Source organism: Solanum dulcamara, chromosome 3 (genome assembly GCF_947179165.1).
Source record: "Solanum dulcamara chromosome 3, daSolDulc1.2, whole genome shotgun sequence".
Lineage (NCBI taxonomy): Eukaryota > Viridiplantae > Streptophyta > Magnoliopsida > Solanales > Solanaceae > Solanum > Solanum dulcamara.
This window is the reverse complement of record NC_077239.1, coordinates 62,181,972-62,197,505: the sequence shown is the minus strand read 5'-3', so window position 1 is coordinate 62,197,505 and position 15,534 is coordinate 62,181,972. Positions and strand designations below refer to the sequence as shown.

At 35.5% G+C, this 15,534-nt stretch overlaps 1 protein-coding gene and 1 pseudogene across 3 annotated transcripts; one reads left to right on the top strand and one right to left on the bottom strand.

Moving 5' to 3' along the window:
- Window positions 1-1,401: 1,401 nt before the first annotated feature.
- LOC129883937 (5S ribosomal RNA) lies at window positions 1,402-1,523 on the top strand (annotated as a pseudogene).
- Window positions 1,524-8,423: 6,900 nt separating this feature from the next.
- Window positions 8,424-13,392, bottom strand: LOC129882673 (uncharacterized). 3 transcript variants are annotated; one of them, XM_055957073.1, is made up of 3 exons: window positions 13,213-13,391; window positions 12,164-12,399; window positions 8,424-9,869 (listed from the first exon to the last, which is right to left on the bottom strand). In XM_055957073.1, exon 3 carries the CDS (start codon window positions 9,867-9,869, stop codon window positions 8,706-8,708), a length of 1,164 nt encoding a protein of 387 aa, XP_055813048.1. In that variant the 5' UTR covers window positions 12,164-12,399; window positions 13,213-13,391; the 3' UTR covers window positions 8,424-8,705. The 3 variants fall into 3 exon arrangements, with proteins under 3 accessions (XP_055813048.1, XP_055813050.1, XP_055813049.1); XM_055957075.1 differs by having other exon boundaries at window positions 13,255-13,391; XM_055957074.1 differs by having other exon boundaries at window positions 8,424-9,878; window positions 12,164-13,392.
- Between the last annotated feature and the right edge of the window lie 2,142 nt (window positions 13,393-15,534).

Below are 15,534 nucleotides of genomic sequence, written 5' to 3'. Positions count from 1 at the left end.
CAGTCACGGCCTAAGGAGTTAGGTCGTGACAAAAGTGGTATCAAAGCAGTTCGTCCTTGGAGTGTCTACAGATGGTGTCTAGTAGAGTCTTGTTTATCGGTGTGTTGTGCACTACTTCTATAAACAGGAAGTTGCAAGACATTTAGGATGTTACCTTTCTTTTATATCTAAGATCGTGCGATAAAGCCGAGTCATAGGGAATGAAATTCCCTATACTAACTTGTGATTTCAGCAGAAGAACAACATTGATAGAAGAAAGTAACTAACGATATTGAAGGTTATAGGGCACATAGTTAAGCAAAGGCACGAAGGAGATATGTCAGGTGAGGTATGGAAATACGATTGACATGTAAGGTTGAAAGGTGAAAGGAAAGTAGACAGGAAAGTGTAACAAATGCAGTTTGAGTTGGACACGTGAGGTAAGTCCATTATTTTCATACGGTTATTGATATTGAAAGCCCTGTGTGGATGTGATATGAATAAATATTTGTTGGTCCTGTGAGGCATTATTGGTATTTCCTGAGTTCAGGTTTGGGATAGTAAGAAATATAGAGGAAACTCTGTCAAATTTCTTTTTGGAAATAGAAAGAGAATGAGATATAAGGTTGTAATATATCTTGAAAGATTGTATCCACAATAACGATAAGGATGGAAGATCATGAAGCAGAAAGGGGTATTGTGTATATGTACCTCCACCTTGGAAAATAGTGGGATCCCTCGAGGATAGGGAATAGAAATTGCAAAACAACTGAAGCACTGTGAAATTATCAAAGGAACAAATGGTATCCTTTGGGGAAAAAAGGGTGATAACAAAATGTTAAACACATGACATCAGAGTATAAGTGCCCCCGAATAGAGAATTGAACACGATTATAAGCACTAGTGACGTACTGATTGGGATGAATGAAATGTGTCTTAGGCTAAACTACTACATTAAGTTGTATGACTTGAGTACCAGTACTTGGACTAAATTATGTACTATCTATCAAGAATACTAAGCACCCTATGGTGGTACTAGGGTTTCTTATAGGGGCAACTTAAAGTATGGATGATCTAACAGAGGGTGTGGACATGGTGCAGCATGTTAAATATGTTGGAATAGAATCATTTGCGCATGAATAGTTGAAAATAAATAGAGGATGACATGAGTACACCCTAAAAGGGGGGAAATGGATAAGAGAAGTACAAGCATAAGAGGAAATCAACTGACGCTATCATATATAAATGGAAACGCTTAAACTTCAAAGAGATCCCATAAAGAATGGATGGATCTCGAGGCCAGCAATAAACAGATAGAAGCTGTGGTATCTAAGACTATGTGAGGAACAACCAGCAATAAACAAATAGAAGCTGCGGTATCTGAGACTATGTGAGGAACCATTGGTGGAGACTTTAAGGGATGGATGCGATCATACCAGCACTAACGCACCAGATCCCATCAGAACTCCGAAGTTAAGCATGCTTGGGTAAAAGTAGTACTAGGATGGGTGACCCCCTGGGAAATAAAAGAGGAAATGAAACACAAGTATCCATACCTATTCCCTACATCTACAAGTAATCCTAACCTTTGGAACTCTGATATTGATTGCTCGATGAAAGTATATGCTATGGAAATGGGACAGACAAACTCTCCATATAGTCCATATAATATTCGAAGGAAAGTTTTGGTTCACATTCGAGGATGAATGTTCTAAAGGGGGGAAGGATGTTACACCCCGTACTTTTGTACCTTGGAATGTTTCTTAAGCTTCTTAAGTTTCTGGGAAGGCTCTTAAGTTTCTTAGAAGTCGTCATATGAGTCAGATAATCTATAACGCTATCAAATAATCCTAAAGAAAGGGGAAGGAGATACTCCATAATAGAGAAGATTGGAAATAGGGTTATAAGAATCCGGAAGAAGGTAGAGGTCAAGTAGTGAGTCGTAGGACTCGACTTACTTGTGAAATATATTACTTGGGACATTTTACATACTAAGTTACTTGAGTACACGTCGAGCTTAAGTAGCAAGAAATACATAGGCTCTTGAAGTGAGATGATATTATGAACCCACAGGAGAGGTGGAAGGAGGTGTAGCACCTACTTGGACTAAGTAGGTGATGCACCTACTTGGACCAAGTAGGTGATTCACCTTCTTGGGGTGGACCCCACGCTGCCATGTGCCATCATGTGAGTGAGCGCATGGATGAGGTGGCACCCTAAGGGGCTGCCACATGTCACTCATAGGGTATGCCATGTGTCCCCTCTTAAGGACACATATATAGAAATGTTTTGATGACTATTAAGTCATTTTCATCCAAAAATCAACAACAAAGAAGAGAAAAAAAACATGAGAAAGGAGAGAAGGCAGCCACAGATTTGGCCAATTTGAGGTAAGTCTTCGACTTTCGTTATGTGAATTAATTATTTAAGGTATTCCACAAATACATGAAAGTTTTTAACAGCGTAAAATTATTATTTGGGGCAGCGAAGAAGGGACGCGAACAGCCCGTCAATTTTCAGCATGTTAAGAGAACTTCTGAGGCAAGATTTAGCGAGTTCTAGAAAGGTATGGCTTGTCTCTCTTCTCCCACATTTTGGTAAGGGTTTGGACATATTATGAAGGACTAAATACGGATTGGAAACATAAAAATATACATGTTACGACTAAAGAATGTTGCAGGTCATGTAGGGGCTGGTTTGACGCGATTTTAACGGGTTAAAGTTTGGCTAGAGTCATTGTTATTGTGGTGTTGTGTTGGCCGTTGTTTTGTAGTATTGTAGAGATGTAACATGACTAAAAATGACTGTATATGATTCTGGTTTCATCCACATGACACCCCGGTTCGTGTGGTTAAAAATTTTACGAAATAGAGATTAAAAACCCTATTTTGGTATCGTAGTTTTAAACGATTTGTTTGGAGTTTGTGTTATGTAATGTTGAAGTGGTTTACTTATATATATGCTGATGATTGTTGTTTTTGGTTGGATTCTAAGGTTTGGAGGTAACCAAGGAAGTTTGGATAGGGTAAGTTATAGGAGAGATGCTGCTCGATTTTCGCTAACTTCGGAACTAGTAATGAACTAGTCTAAGGAAATGGATAAGGGATTGGTTCCTATGGGTAATTTGTGGTAGAATTACAAGCTGGAAAGTTGAAGGTCACTAACCTTAGAATTACTTTCATGTTAAATAGGTTCAAGAGACGACGAGGCGAACATGTTAAAAGTAATCCGTAAGAGGTATGTAAAGCTAACGTTTCCTTCTTTTGGCATATTTTGGCATAAGTATGTAAAGCTTATTCTTTCTTTTGGCATGGTCGTTATGAAACAAATATATGAATTTTTTATGATTCCAAGGAAGTTCCTATTCCTAGAGCCACTAGGATGGCTAATTTCTTTATTAACAAAGGATATTTTATCACGCTTTAATACGAGTATATAGTTCCAAAAGTTCTATTTTGATGTAATCCATAGTGACTTTCAAAAGGTACTTGATATGACTCTTGTCTTGATTTTGAATGATAGCTTCTTTTAATTAATCCATTGAGCCCCATAATATATTTTGAAATATGGAAATGATTTCAGAAAGACTATTTTGACATAGACCATCGTGACATCCGAAAGACATGCACTATGATTATCGCTCAATTTCTCTTATATGACTTTGCATCAGAGTTACGCTATCGAGTCTCTGGAAATGTTTTGTATTTTATATTGCATTTAGTTTCTCAATACTCCACTCGTAGATGCCTGAATGCTTCTTTCACTGAGTCAGGAGCCAGGATTTGTTATCATGCGTACTTTTTTGCATTGTTCTCCATGCCCCGATGTGAGGGGGCAAGTACGACCTGTGCATGGGATTTGTAGAGTTATGATATGCCATGTACATATATAATATGATATGATATGATCATCTAATATGATATGATCTGTTACGGAGATATTCCCTACTCTGGAGTTATGATGTGCTGTGGAGCTAGTGACGGGGTGGCCTCCACGATTTTTTCACCGAGTCCCATAATGGGGCCAGATATAGTATATGTTTTCTGCATACATTATCTGTGGTTATGAAAAATATTTTGGTATTCTGGATATTTTGCTAATTTTTGCACCTTCTATTCTAGTAATTACTTTACTTATTACAGTCTATGCTTTACATACTCGGTACATTATCCATACTGACCCCCTATTTTTGGGGGGGCCTGCATTACATGCCCACAAATACATACGCTCGATTTGCTGATCTGCTCGCTTAAGACATTCACCCTATTGGTTGGCAGTACTCCTTTGTCCGGAGCCCTATTTTGGTACTAACTTTTCTGTTGTACATTTGTACATATTGGTTAAGGGTACGACGGAGACCTGTCCCATCATATGATTAGGCTATCGTTCTGTAGAGGTCTGTAGACTTGTGATGTGGGTTATGTATATATGTTTTGGGCTTTGTGTTCCATGATGGTCTTAACGTCCCTCTTGTGCTATATCTGTTCTCATGCGCTCTCTAGCGATCCCTTTTTGACTCCTACTTTTGTCTATTCTGCTAACACGCTAAATGGGGCTAAGGGTACGTATGGGTGCCCAATTCGGGCACCAGTCACGACCTACGAAGTTGGGTCGTGATATGCAATATCTTGCTACTTTTTTGTAAGCATTTACTAAGCTCATTTTTTATTGCTAAGACATATCTCATCAAAGGCAACATGACACAACCTCATATGTTCAACAAGCTTCGAGATGGCCTTAGCTCTTTCATTCATATTTCATATATCAAGAGAACGTTATTCAAGAACATCAATAATAGAGTCAAACATAATAATAAAATTATTAAAGGATTTATAATGAGATCCTCAACGAGTGTCACAAGTTCTTGAAAGAACAAGTTACTAAGTCAAGCTCCTACCGATTGTAAGTTCATTCATATCTAATGCCTCTTTAATTTATTTATTTTTGAGATCTTATAATTCATCTATACGCTTAAAAGAAGATCCGAATGCATTTAAAATATTTGAGACCAATACTACAAGTTTTTTCACTCCACCACACTTTTTAGAGAACCCAACAAGAGTTAGTTGAAGTTGATGAGCAAAACAATGGATAGAATGCGTCAATTCACTTTTTTGCCTAATCAACATTTTAAGGCCATTGATCTCTCCATGTATATTGCTTTCCCCATCATAACATTGTCTACGAACACTTGATGGACTCAAAGAATGTTATGAAGCACTAGTATCTTGAACATGAACAATGTCAATAAGTCTCTCCATCGCAAATTCTTTTTTATCAATATATCGAAATACAATAACCATTTTCTCCTTGTGTGACACATCAAAAGATTCATCAACAAGTAAGGCAAAGTAATCACCATTTAATTCCTAACGGTCTTTATCTTACATACACTCAGAATATCTTTTTGAATCATTGAAGAAGTCATTTGATCATTTTGAGGAGCACGTTCTAGTACATAATCACGAATTTTATCACATTATTTTGCATACCAAGAAAGAATTTCAAGAAAGTTACCCCTATTAAGTGATGATTTAGATTCATCATGACCTCAAAATACAAATTCCCGAGTTACGAGAAGTCTTACTACATCAACTGAAATACTTAAGCGGATCCAATATCCATACCTAAATTGATTAGATTGCCTCTGAAATGCAAATTGAATAGACTGCCGTTGTCGTAATAAATTTTGATATTTTTTTTTGACTGATTATGTATGATATTCGATACACCAATAAGTTTGTCAAGACTACTCTTTTTATTCTAATTCTTAAATCCAATACCTGAAAATACTTCACCTCCTCCTCAATGAATGTTATGGTCTTTAAGTAAATAACAATACAAACAAAAGACTGCATCATTACTAACACTACACTCCAACCAATCATGATATACATCACCAAGTCATTCATGATTCAAACAACGCATTGATCCAGAAATATTTGTTTAAGGATACTCATGCACTGCTAGACCAGATTAACAAGGATCATTCAAAAGGTATGCTCTTCTAATAACATCATGATGATTTGGATGATAGTTCAATATTGAGATACTTTCACCAGGATCAAACATTAAATAACTCAAATCAAATTCTTGAGAAAAATGCAATGATACTTCTGAATGATTAGCATTTTCTTCTTGGTTAGATTGACTATGACTATGAGAAGCAAAACTTGATTTCGAAACTTTGGTAAAATACTTCTTCACTAAATATTGAGACTGAATCATAAAGTAAAAATTTAGTTAGTACTTAGAAGAATTAAACACACGATAAGGACCAAACAAAATTATTGGCAGTGAATAAAAAATTGAATGTCTAGTAAATAAAAGTTGAATGTCAAATTATAAAATTCAGTTACCCTAATGAATAGATATATAGAAACAACCAATTAGTCAAATAAAAAAAAATTATAACTTCCATAATCATGGAATCAATGAACAAAGTTAAAACTTTCATATGAAAAATAAAAATGCGAAGAAGAGTGAATGTCCAAGTTGAGCACATCAACAAATACGAAAGCAAGAGTATATAGAATTCTGAAGAAAAAAAAGAAGAAGAAGAAGAAGTAAGAACTTACAGAGGTGGTCATGAATGGCTGAATGAAGGCACCAACAAGTAGTGGCAGCGAGCAGTGGTAGCGGACAGTGGCAGTAGCAGCGGACAGTGGCAGTAGCAGCGAACAACAGCAACGGGCAGCAGTCAATAGCAGCAACTGGCGAAAGGTCGAAAGAGAAGATATCGAGTTAGGGAGAAAATAAAATATTGCAATCCCTAGAAAAAAGGATTTTTTTAATTTGTTGACTTTTCAATTAAGGATTTTAAATTTTAAAAAAAATTAATTTGTTATGAAATCATTTGTTCTATTCATTTTTAATTAAAAACGCCTAAAACTAAAACCTACAAACATGCCTAAAATTAGAGGGGAAAAGTGTGGTTAACTAGATTCAAACCTGGAAACTTGCACACATAATGCTAAATCTTGGACCCCCTTTTACCACTGAGCAAGTCCTTTGGTTTATGTTCAAGGAGTTCAATATTAAATATTTACTCATAATACAAAAAATTGATCTTATATATATATAGTGTAATTTTTTTACGAAGGGGGTTTGGATGAACCTCCTGGATCCAATATAGATCCGTCCCTGTTTTGAGAAATTCAATTTTTGTACCATAGATACACATGTAAAGCAACATGTATCATAGATAAAGACTATCAAAAAAAATCTTAGATGTATTAGATGTATTAGACTATTCTTTGTTTCTCAAAATTCTACTTCTTCTTTGTTGTTCTTAAGAAATTCAAATATTGTATCATAGACACAGCTGTAAAGCAACCTGAAAATTGTATCATAAAAATGTGATATATATATATATCAGACTGTATCAGATTTATTAGTGGCTTTTCTCTTTAGACACATATGTAAAGTAACATGTATCATAAATACAAACTGTATCAAAAAAATTATAATGTATTAGACGTATCAAATTTTTCTCTGAGAGAAGCAGAGATGCGAGCAAGAGAAAAAGGAGAGAAAGTGACGCTAGGTTTAGAAAATATAAAAAGGACAATTTTTAAATATATACAATAAACTAATTAGTTTACAACAAATATAGCCATGTTTTATTTACATAAAAAATAGTCAAAATCATAGGAAATACACAATGACTATACAATATTGCTTGTCAAAAGTCATAGAAAATATACATTGACTATATAATATAGATTACTTATAATGAGTTATATACTGAATATATATTATGATACACTCAAAAACTGAATATAGCTTGACTATACATGAAATATACACTGACTATACATGTCTATACAACGAATAACCATTTTTTTGATAATTACTTTTGCCGAATGGCCATATAGCGTAATTATCCCAATATAAAAAGTATTATTGAGTTTAGTTATTAGGCCCCAAAACTGTGATTTGTGAATTTCCTCTTAATTAAATAAATAGTCCTTTTAAGGGAAAAAAAGATGGTCACGAGAAAAACATTAAATAACTTCAATGATAAATATTTACTACTCCATCTAACAGTATATCCTTTTAATTGGTTAAATTGATTGACAATACATTAATTGAAACAATAAAGGTAGTTAAGAAAACGTAATAAGTGATTTATTTTTCTAAAATAAGTAATATTTTGAAACAAATTATACATGTCAGTAACATAGTGCCATGCATCACCTTAAATGGTAGTTTACTTGCACTATATGAACATTATTATTGAATATCCGATAGTTGAGGAAAAGAGTTGCCAAGTTTATGAATTGAAATATTGGATGCTAGCTTGACTAGATGAGAATAGTATAACGCGCACTTGCTATTTCACTCAGTACTTTCCATGATCTCCTCTTTCATGGCAAAGACGATCAAAGCATAAAGGAACCGACTGACTATACGGATAGGAAACTGATGAAATTACAATATAGAATGGAATAAAAACTGAACAATGTTTCAGAGTTGGGGAAATCAAAGACCAAATGGACACTTTATATTCTGAAGCTACAACCCACAATCACAGGGACAACCTGTTTTCACCCTCAAATTATTATACCTCGTCTAGAAGCCAACATACAAATCTATAAATTTTGTTAAGAGTTGAACTGTATCTTTCTGTAACAAAGTGGAACACAAGAAAGATCCAATTGATTCAGTGTAAACAGCCCCCTCCTGTACAGACAATTAATACAATCTAGTGGTCTACTACAGTCTTACTGCTGATCTTCATCTGACCTAGATCGCATCAAGCGCCTGCGCCTTCTCGGATTTGTAGACATATCACCACTCATGTCACTCATAATGTTAAGATCAGGTTCATCCTCATCTTCATTATTGTCATCATCTTGTAGACCAAGCAGGTTTTCACCCCAAGGATAGCGGCGCCTAGATAGAGGTCCAGTGGACCGACGATGCCTTGACAAAGCTGACCTGCCACCTCTTGCCTCAGATATTGGATCCATTGAGCCAATCATCTGAAACAAGAAGAAGGTACTCAACCACCTTCCGTTTGCACCTGAGCCTCGATCTCTTTCGCCAGCTAGCCTGTCTCCGTTCTCAATCACATAATCTCCAAGCACTACTGCACCAGGCATGGCAGAGCGAACAGCACTGACAATGTCATCGTACTCTCTCTGGTTCTCAAGCCGTCTCCAAGCTCGCTGTCTTGAAGGGTCAATATCAGCAGGGCGTGCTGTTGGGTGATCTCTCCTAGCATGCCGGCGCAATTCTCTGTAGTTACCAAGGAATGAACATGATTCACGAGAGCAACTTCTATGCTTCAAATTCAGATACTTTCTGGCTTCTTCCACTACCTTCCAGCCTAATACATCTCCACGACACATAGGACACTTCAATTTCAATTTTGAGACAGATGAGTTGTCCGCATTTGCTGTTTCATGACTACTTCCCCATACAGTAACAGCACCTGAAGTTTGTAGAGTACCTTCCAGCATCTCCACACGATTATCTCGGTTACTATTTCCATATTCTTCTGATCCTCCAGGAAATGCACCAGTTGCTACAACTTCATTGGCAGGTATATCATGATATCCATGAACAACAGCACGATCACTTAAATTTCTCAGCTCCAAGTGTTCATCGGGTGTCTCAACAGCAATATCCAGGTTTCCCTGTGTCATAATGGGAGGATTGTCCATATTTTCGGCTCTGAGTTTTTTGAAACGATCCAGACAATTTGAATGCCTATAACTTGTATCACAAATGTATGACCGGCATCCGTTATCATGAGAGCTACAAAGGAGAAGAACAGCATTGTGTGGATGATCCATGCATATAGGACATGAAGCTCCCTCCAATTCCTTGTACAGGACATGCATATCTACATCATTTGACATGCTTCGTTTCCTACTAGCCATCTACGTACACTATAAAGTGTTACTAGAAAACAATGGAACCAACAGATTAATGCAACAGCTAGCAATACGGAAACAGTAAATTTTGTAGTATGACAAACAGCAAGAAAACTGTTTAAATACCACGACTCCTCAAGTTATAAAAATATATCGGACGAGATTGTCCAAACAAATGAACCTATCGATCACAAGCAATGTTCTTCGATACGAAACAAACACCCAGTACTATAGAGCTGCAGCCTTCCCACTCTACATTTACAATATAATTCTTCCGGGGTTCTGGAAGGATGAACTGCACTATCTAAGGTTCTTACGCACTTCCCTTCCTAATAAAGGGGCTTCTAGGTGTAGCGTCTTTTAGGGAGGAGATATTCTCCTTTTCTGAGTTGACCTCCACCCTTACACCCTCCATGCTATTATACTTTGACTAGGAGCCTTTGTTAAGGTGGATAGCATAGCCAGAAGAAACCAAAAACACTGATGAAATCTGTTTAACTATAGCTAAAGAAAGGTGAAAGGAGGTCCTAAAGAAAGAATCTTTATGTGAGTTTGAGGCTAAGAGAAAAGCATCCTGAACTACAAGGAGACGCTCAGTTGATGAAGCCATGTAATGTAAACATACCACAACCCGTCTATTCACAGACATTCTCTTCCATACCAATAAACCAGGCAATATATATATTACACACTCACCAATACAACACACATCAAAAGGAAAAAGAAACAGCAGGGCATATTCTCTTCCCAATTTGATGTTAAGAACTCAAGGAAGATTCATGATCCCAAACTAACTACCCAACAACAAGGAGGCTCTTTTGAGTGTGTTTGGTATGGAGGAAAACATTTTTTGGAAAATAGTTTTCAATTTTTTCATGTTTTGACGGTCAAAATGTTAAGAAATATTTTCTCTAGAAAAATAAGTTCCTTAAAAATGACGAAAATGACTTCCCTAATGGATGTATGGAAAACAAATTGCATAAGTGGCATTCCAAGTTAATTGTCTTCTCCCAACCGGCCCACCCACCCAACACCTCCGATCCCTACCCCTTGACCATCCCACCCTCCGCCGCCCCAAAACCCCCACTCCCCACACCGTCCCACCCTCATATTGGTTTGCTAGATTACATATAAATGCTCTTGAGATAATACTTGTTTGCTTACTTACCAAGCACTAGACTAAGTCAGAAATCCACTTGTTTTTCAAGAAAATATTTGCTAGGAAAACATTTTCCATCATACCAAACACACCTCTCCTCTGATACATTTAGAATTCCAAACCTGTAAGCACTCGTTAACTTTGATACTGTTTCTAACAACTACATCTAGATAACAAAACCAAGTTCTGGAATATATATGATCTATAGTGTCTAGCACCAGGTGTCTAATAGATTTGCAGCTCCAACAAGTTCTACATTCACCGATATTTCAAAGTCTCTTTTGCCAGAGTCAGCACTGTTCTTTATTATGAGAATTTAGCATCTTTGGCAGTACAATTGTCTAAACTGAAGTTAAGAAATGGAAGTCACGATATGATAAACATAACCAATAACCAATTCCTTTAAAATCTTTGAACCTCCAACAGAAACAAAAGTAGTACTTCCACAGTATTTCAAATGAGTTAGAATATAGGATCATCCACCAATCCATGAAACTCAAGTGTTATACCAGTGTGTATTTTAAGGTTTAAAAGAAAAGCTACTTCACTCTACGGTGTCTGCAGGACACTAGCCAACATGGAAAACTCTCTCATCCATGCCAAAAGATATATGTAGTGCATAATTGTCCAGTTTATCAGATGTATTCAGTCTATTTCTCCTCCAATTCTACAGAACATATTTTTCCCGTGTTGCACGAACTCTTTGAAAATGCCAATCGGTGTGTGTCGGATCCTCTAACGTTAGTGCATTTTTGGAGGATCGGACACGGGTGTAGCAACATTTTTGGAGTGTTCGAGCAACATAGTTCTTTCCCATCTCTTTATTTTCTTTTCTTGTTTAGGAAATAGATCACATTTTGGCTTTGTACATGATTAAGTTATCATCCCTTTCCCACAAAACAGTAACCTCAAGCAAAAAGACTCAGGAAATTTACAAATTTTGCATTGGGATCAGATCCCAACAAATATAGGAATACATCAATGTATGCTCTCAAATGAAGGGATAGATACACCAGAGATTGTTATCTCCAAATTGACATCCAGAAATAACCAAGTAAGATTAAAGAATTAACATGACACATCTAGAGACAAAATAAACCAAAAAACACCCATATCTACGACTTCTGGTAAGCATACTCACCAAGAAATATACCAAGTCTCTTCTACTGGTTCCTCTGATTCTTGCAACGTTGTAAGTACTACTGAATGAAATACTACAGGATCCTTGTGCCACTCTAGAGTGCAATTAATGATAAACCTTCACGAGCTGTATTAATTTTCATTGGTGAACAGTCCTAGAAATCTGGAGCAATAAGTGTTGAATACAATGCAGTACTAGTCTATATCTTAGCCACAATCAGCCATGAGTCCTAAAACCTGCAGTTAAGTATGAAAAGATGATAGTAATGTGCATGATGTTCTTGTACAATACAAAGCAAGAAAGAAATGTTTGACAGGACTCACATTAACGATGATTGAGAAGTAGAAATTAGGAAAAAGGGAGGCAACTTAGTGAATTAGATAGATGATTTCTCACTTTCTATTGAAAAATATGCAGAAAAGATAATTATAGGATGAATCATTTTCACCCAGATTTATGAAATCTTAGCCGGGACAACACTCTCCAACAAAAAACAAACATTATGCACAGTTGCAAGATAACATTTAGTTTGATGTCACCAGATTATTGACAAACATCAAGTCCATCGAAATGTGAACCGAGTTTTCATGAAAGAAAACCATAAACCACCATCTAAAACCCCCAAAATGACAAATAAAACATACCATGTTAATAATTCCCCCAAAAATCAAAATTTGCAGCAAATCAAGTACAGCATATTTACGTTGATCCATTAATTTTGCAAACAAAAGATGATATTGTAAAAGATTTAAGCCCAATAGAAACGCAGTCCAAAGGGAAATCAAAACCCCACCAGATAATATTACTGTTAATTGCTATGAATAATTTAATAACTTCCAATATTACAATTAAAGAATATCATAGTCCTCAAAATACGATTAGATCAAAAAGATTGTAACTTTATAGGTGCATGATCATTACAAAGAAGTTAGATACATGTAGATCTGCATATAATCACAAGGGCATATTATATACGATTAAATTAGGTCAAGAAAAAAAATTCCCCTAAATACAAACAATCTGGGAAATTAAAGGGTGCACGAAATTACAATCCAAGATGAAATTGGAGTTGGCCTAGCGTTTGTCCTTACGAGATTGATTGTTGATTTTGCTTCAAATCAATAATTAATGAGAAAAAAAATACAAAACTTTTGTCTGAAAATTATGAGGGGCGTCCAGTGAAAGAAGGTTGAAGATAAAAAGGAACAATTGTTGAAGACACCCAACTGCTGTATATATACACAGAGGCGTTGACAAGAAAAAATAAATGAAAATACGTATACATCTTGAAAATATAATAAACGAATTGTATTTAATTTTTTTTATGTCATATATCTGATATCTATATTAAAGTTTAATTAATTCAAATTTAAGCCATAATAGACTCGCTTTTCTTATAACATAGTTTTGTTCTTGCAGCAAGACTCATAGTTAGGTTATGGTTTTAAAGGCAAAACGATATATTAAATATTGGCGCAAGAGTTATCATTAAAGATAGAAAAAAATAATCTTTTTTCTCATCATATAAGATTTGTCTATGGCCAAGAGATTTCACTCTTATTTTTTTATATGTTTTTACCCAACTCACATGAGTTACTAATTGAACTTAGCAAGTTCTTTTCACTTGCACAATTACTTTCAAGATTTAGGACTAAAAAAATCATGTTTTCATATAATAAGGACTAATTTAATTATGTGGTATATATGGATTACAAGGATTACTTTTCTATACATTAAGGACTATTTTGATTAGGCGGTATATATGAAGAATTAAAATAATCACTTTTTCTATACATTAACGAATATTTCGATTAGTTGATCTATATGAAAGACAAAACAATCCAATCCCCATACATTAAGGACCAATTTGATCATTTCAGAGTCCATTAGTTGTCGAGAAACACTCTATGAATAAGTCTAATTGCATTTATGAACATCTTGCTAAAACAACTGAAGAATCTAATCAACACATAGTTTGTTGTCACGACCCAAGTCTATTCCTAGATGTGATCCTAAGCTAAACCACATAACATAAAGATAACATAATGAAATGAAATAACATAAAAGTGGAATAAAGTCTGAACATATACTGATATAGCATAGAAAGAAAATTGAGTGCAACTCAACATACGTGGAAATACTAATGTTTGAAGAACCACTACCATATGTGAGATTCTAGAACATGTCTCTAGCTGTCTCTAATATTTGAAAACTGAAAGTAAAGTAAAGTAAAGTCTGAAGAAGTAATCATAAGAGGCATGTCCTCAAAATGTGAGGACTCACCAAGCAAAGCTAACAGACATGATCCAATACAAATCACGTGCCTGAGATGGAGCGTTATGAGACAATATAGACAAAAGTATGGGGTACTATAAAATGTACTGAATATGGAGAACATGTATAAGTACAACGTAAGAACATGATAAGTCTGAAAATATGATAATACAATGATCAAGCTAAAATATGATATACTGTGATATATCTATGTCACAACTCAAAATTCGGGCGTGATGGCACCTATGCTTTTCCACCAGACAAGTCACCCTAACCCAACAATTGTGAAAATAAAAGTGGAAATAGTTCAAAAATAAGTAATTTGAAGGTAAAAACGGAAGTCCCAGTCAACTACAAAATCCCTCACGGACTAATTGTCACATGTACAAGCCTCTAAATACAAAGATACTGAAATAAATACAAGTCTCAAAACTCTGTCTCTTGAATAGAACAAAGTAAAAGTAAAGAAGAACAAGAAGGATCGTTGACATCAACACTACCTCTCAAATCCCCTCTAAAAGCCTCAGATGGAAAGAAAATGGAGTCACTGTTCGGACTCTAAACCTACCAAGTGTAGTTAGTAAGGAGTGAGTATCAACAACGCGGTACCCAGCAAGTAAACAACTAATACTAAGCAAAGCTAATAGAATGTAAGTAATCCTATCATACCAATCAAACCCCTCAAACTACAACCTGCACAAAAATTAGCCAGTCTAACAGGACAAGTATATATATATATATATATATATATATATATATATATATATATATATATATATATATATATATATCAACAACAGTACATTTCAAGTCTCAGTCAAGTCACACCAATCAATAGTATCAATCACGAGAATATCAGGGGTAATCACAGTCCATAAATGGCAAAAGATGTATGATGCAATGTAGTGCAATACAATTTCACATATAGTGATGCATGTCTGTCTTAATGATACACATCCACTAACTAGCAGGCCGGAACCCATGGGGGACACACATGGATCATGTATCCACCAGAACCATTTTCTTTGGGCATAAATCATCTCTCGCTAGAACCATTTTCCTTCGGCATAAATCATCTCTCGCCAGAACCATTTCCC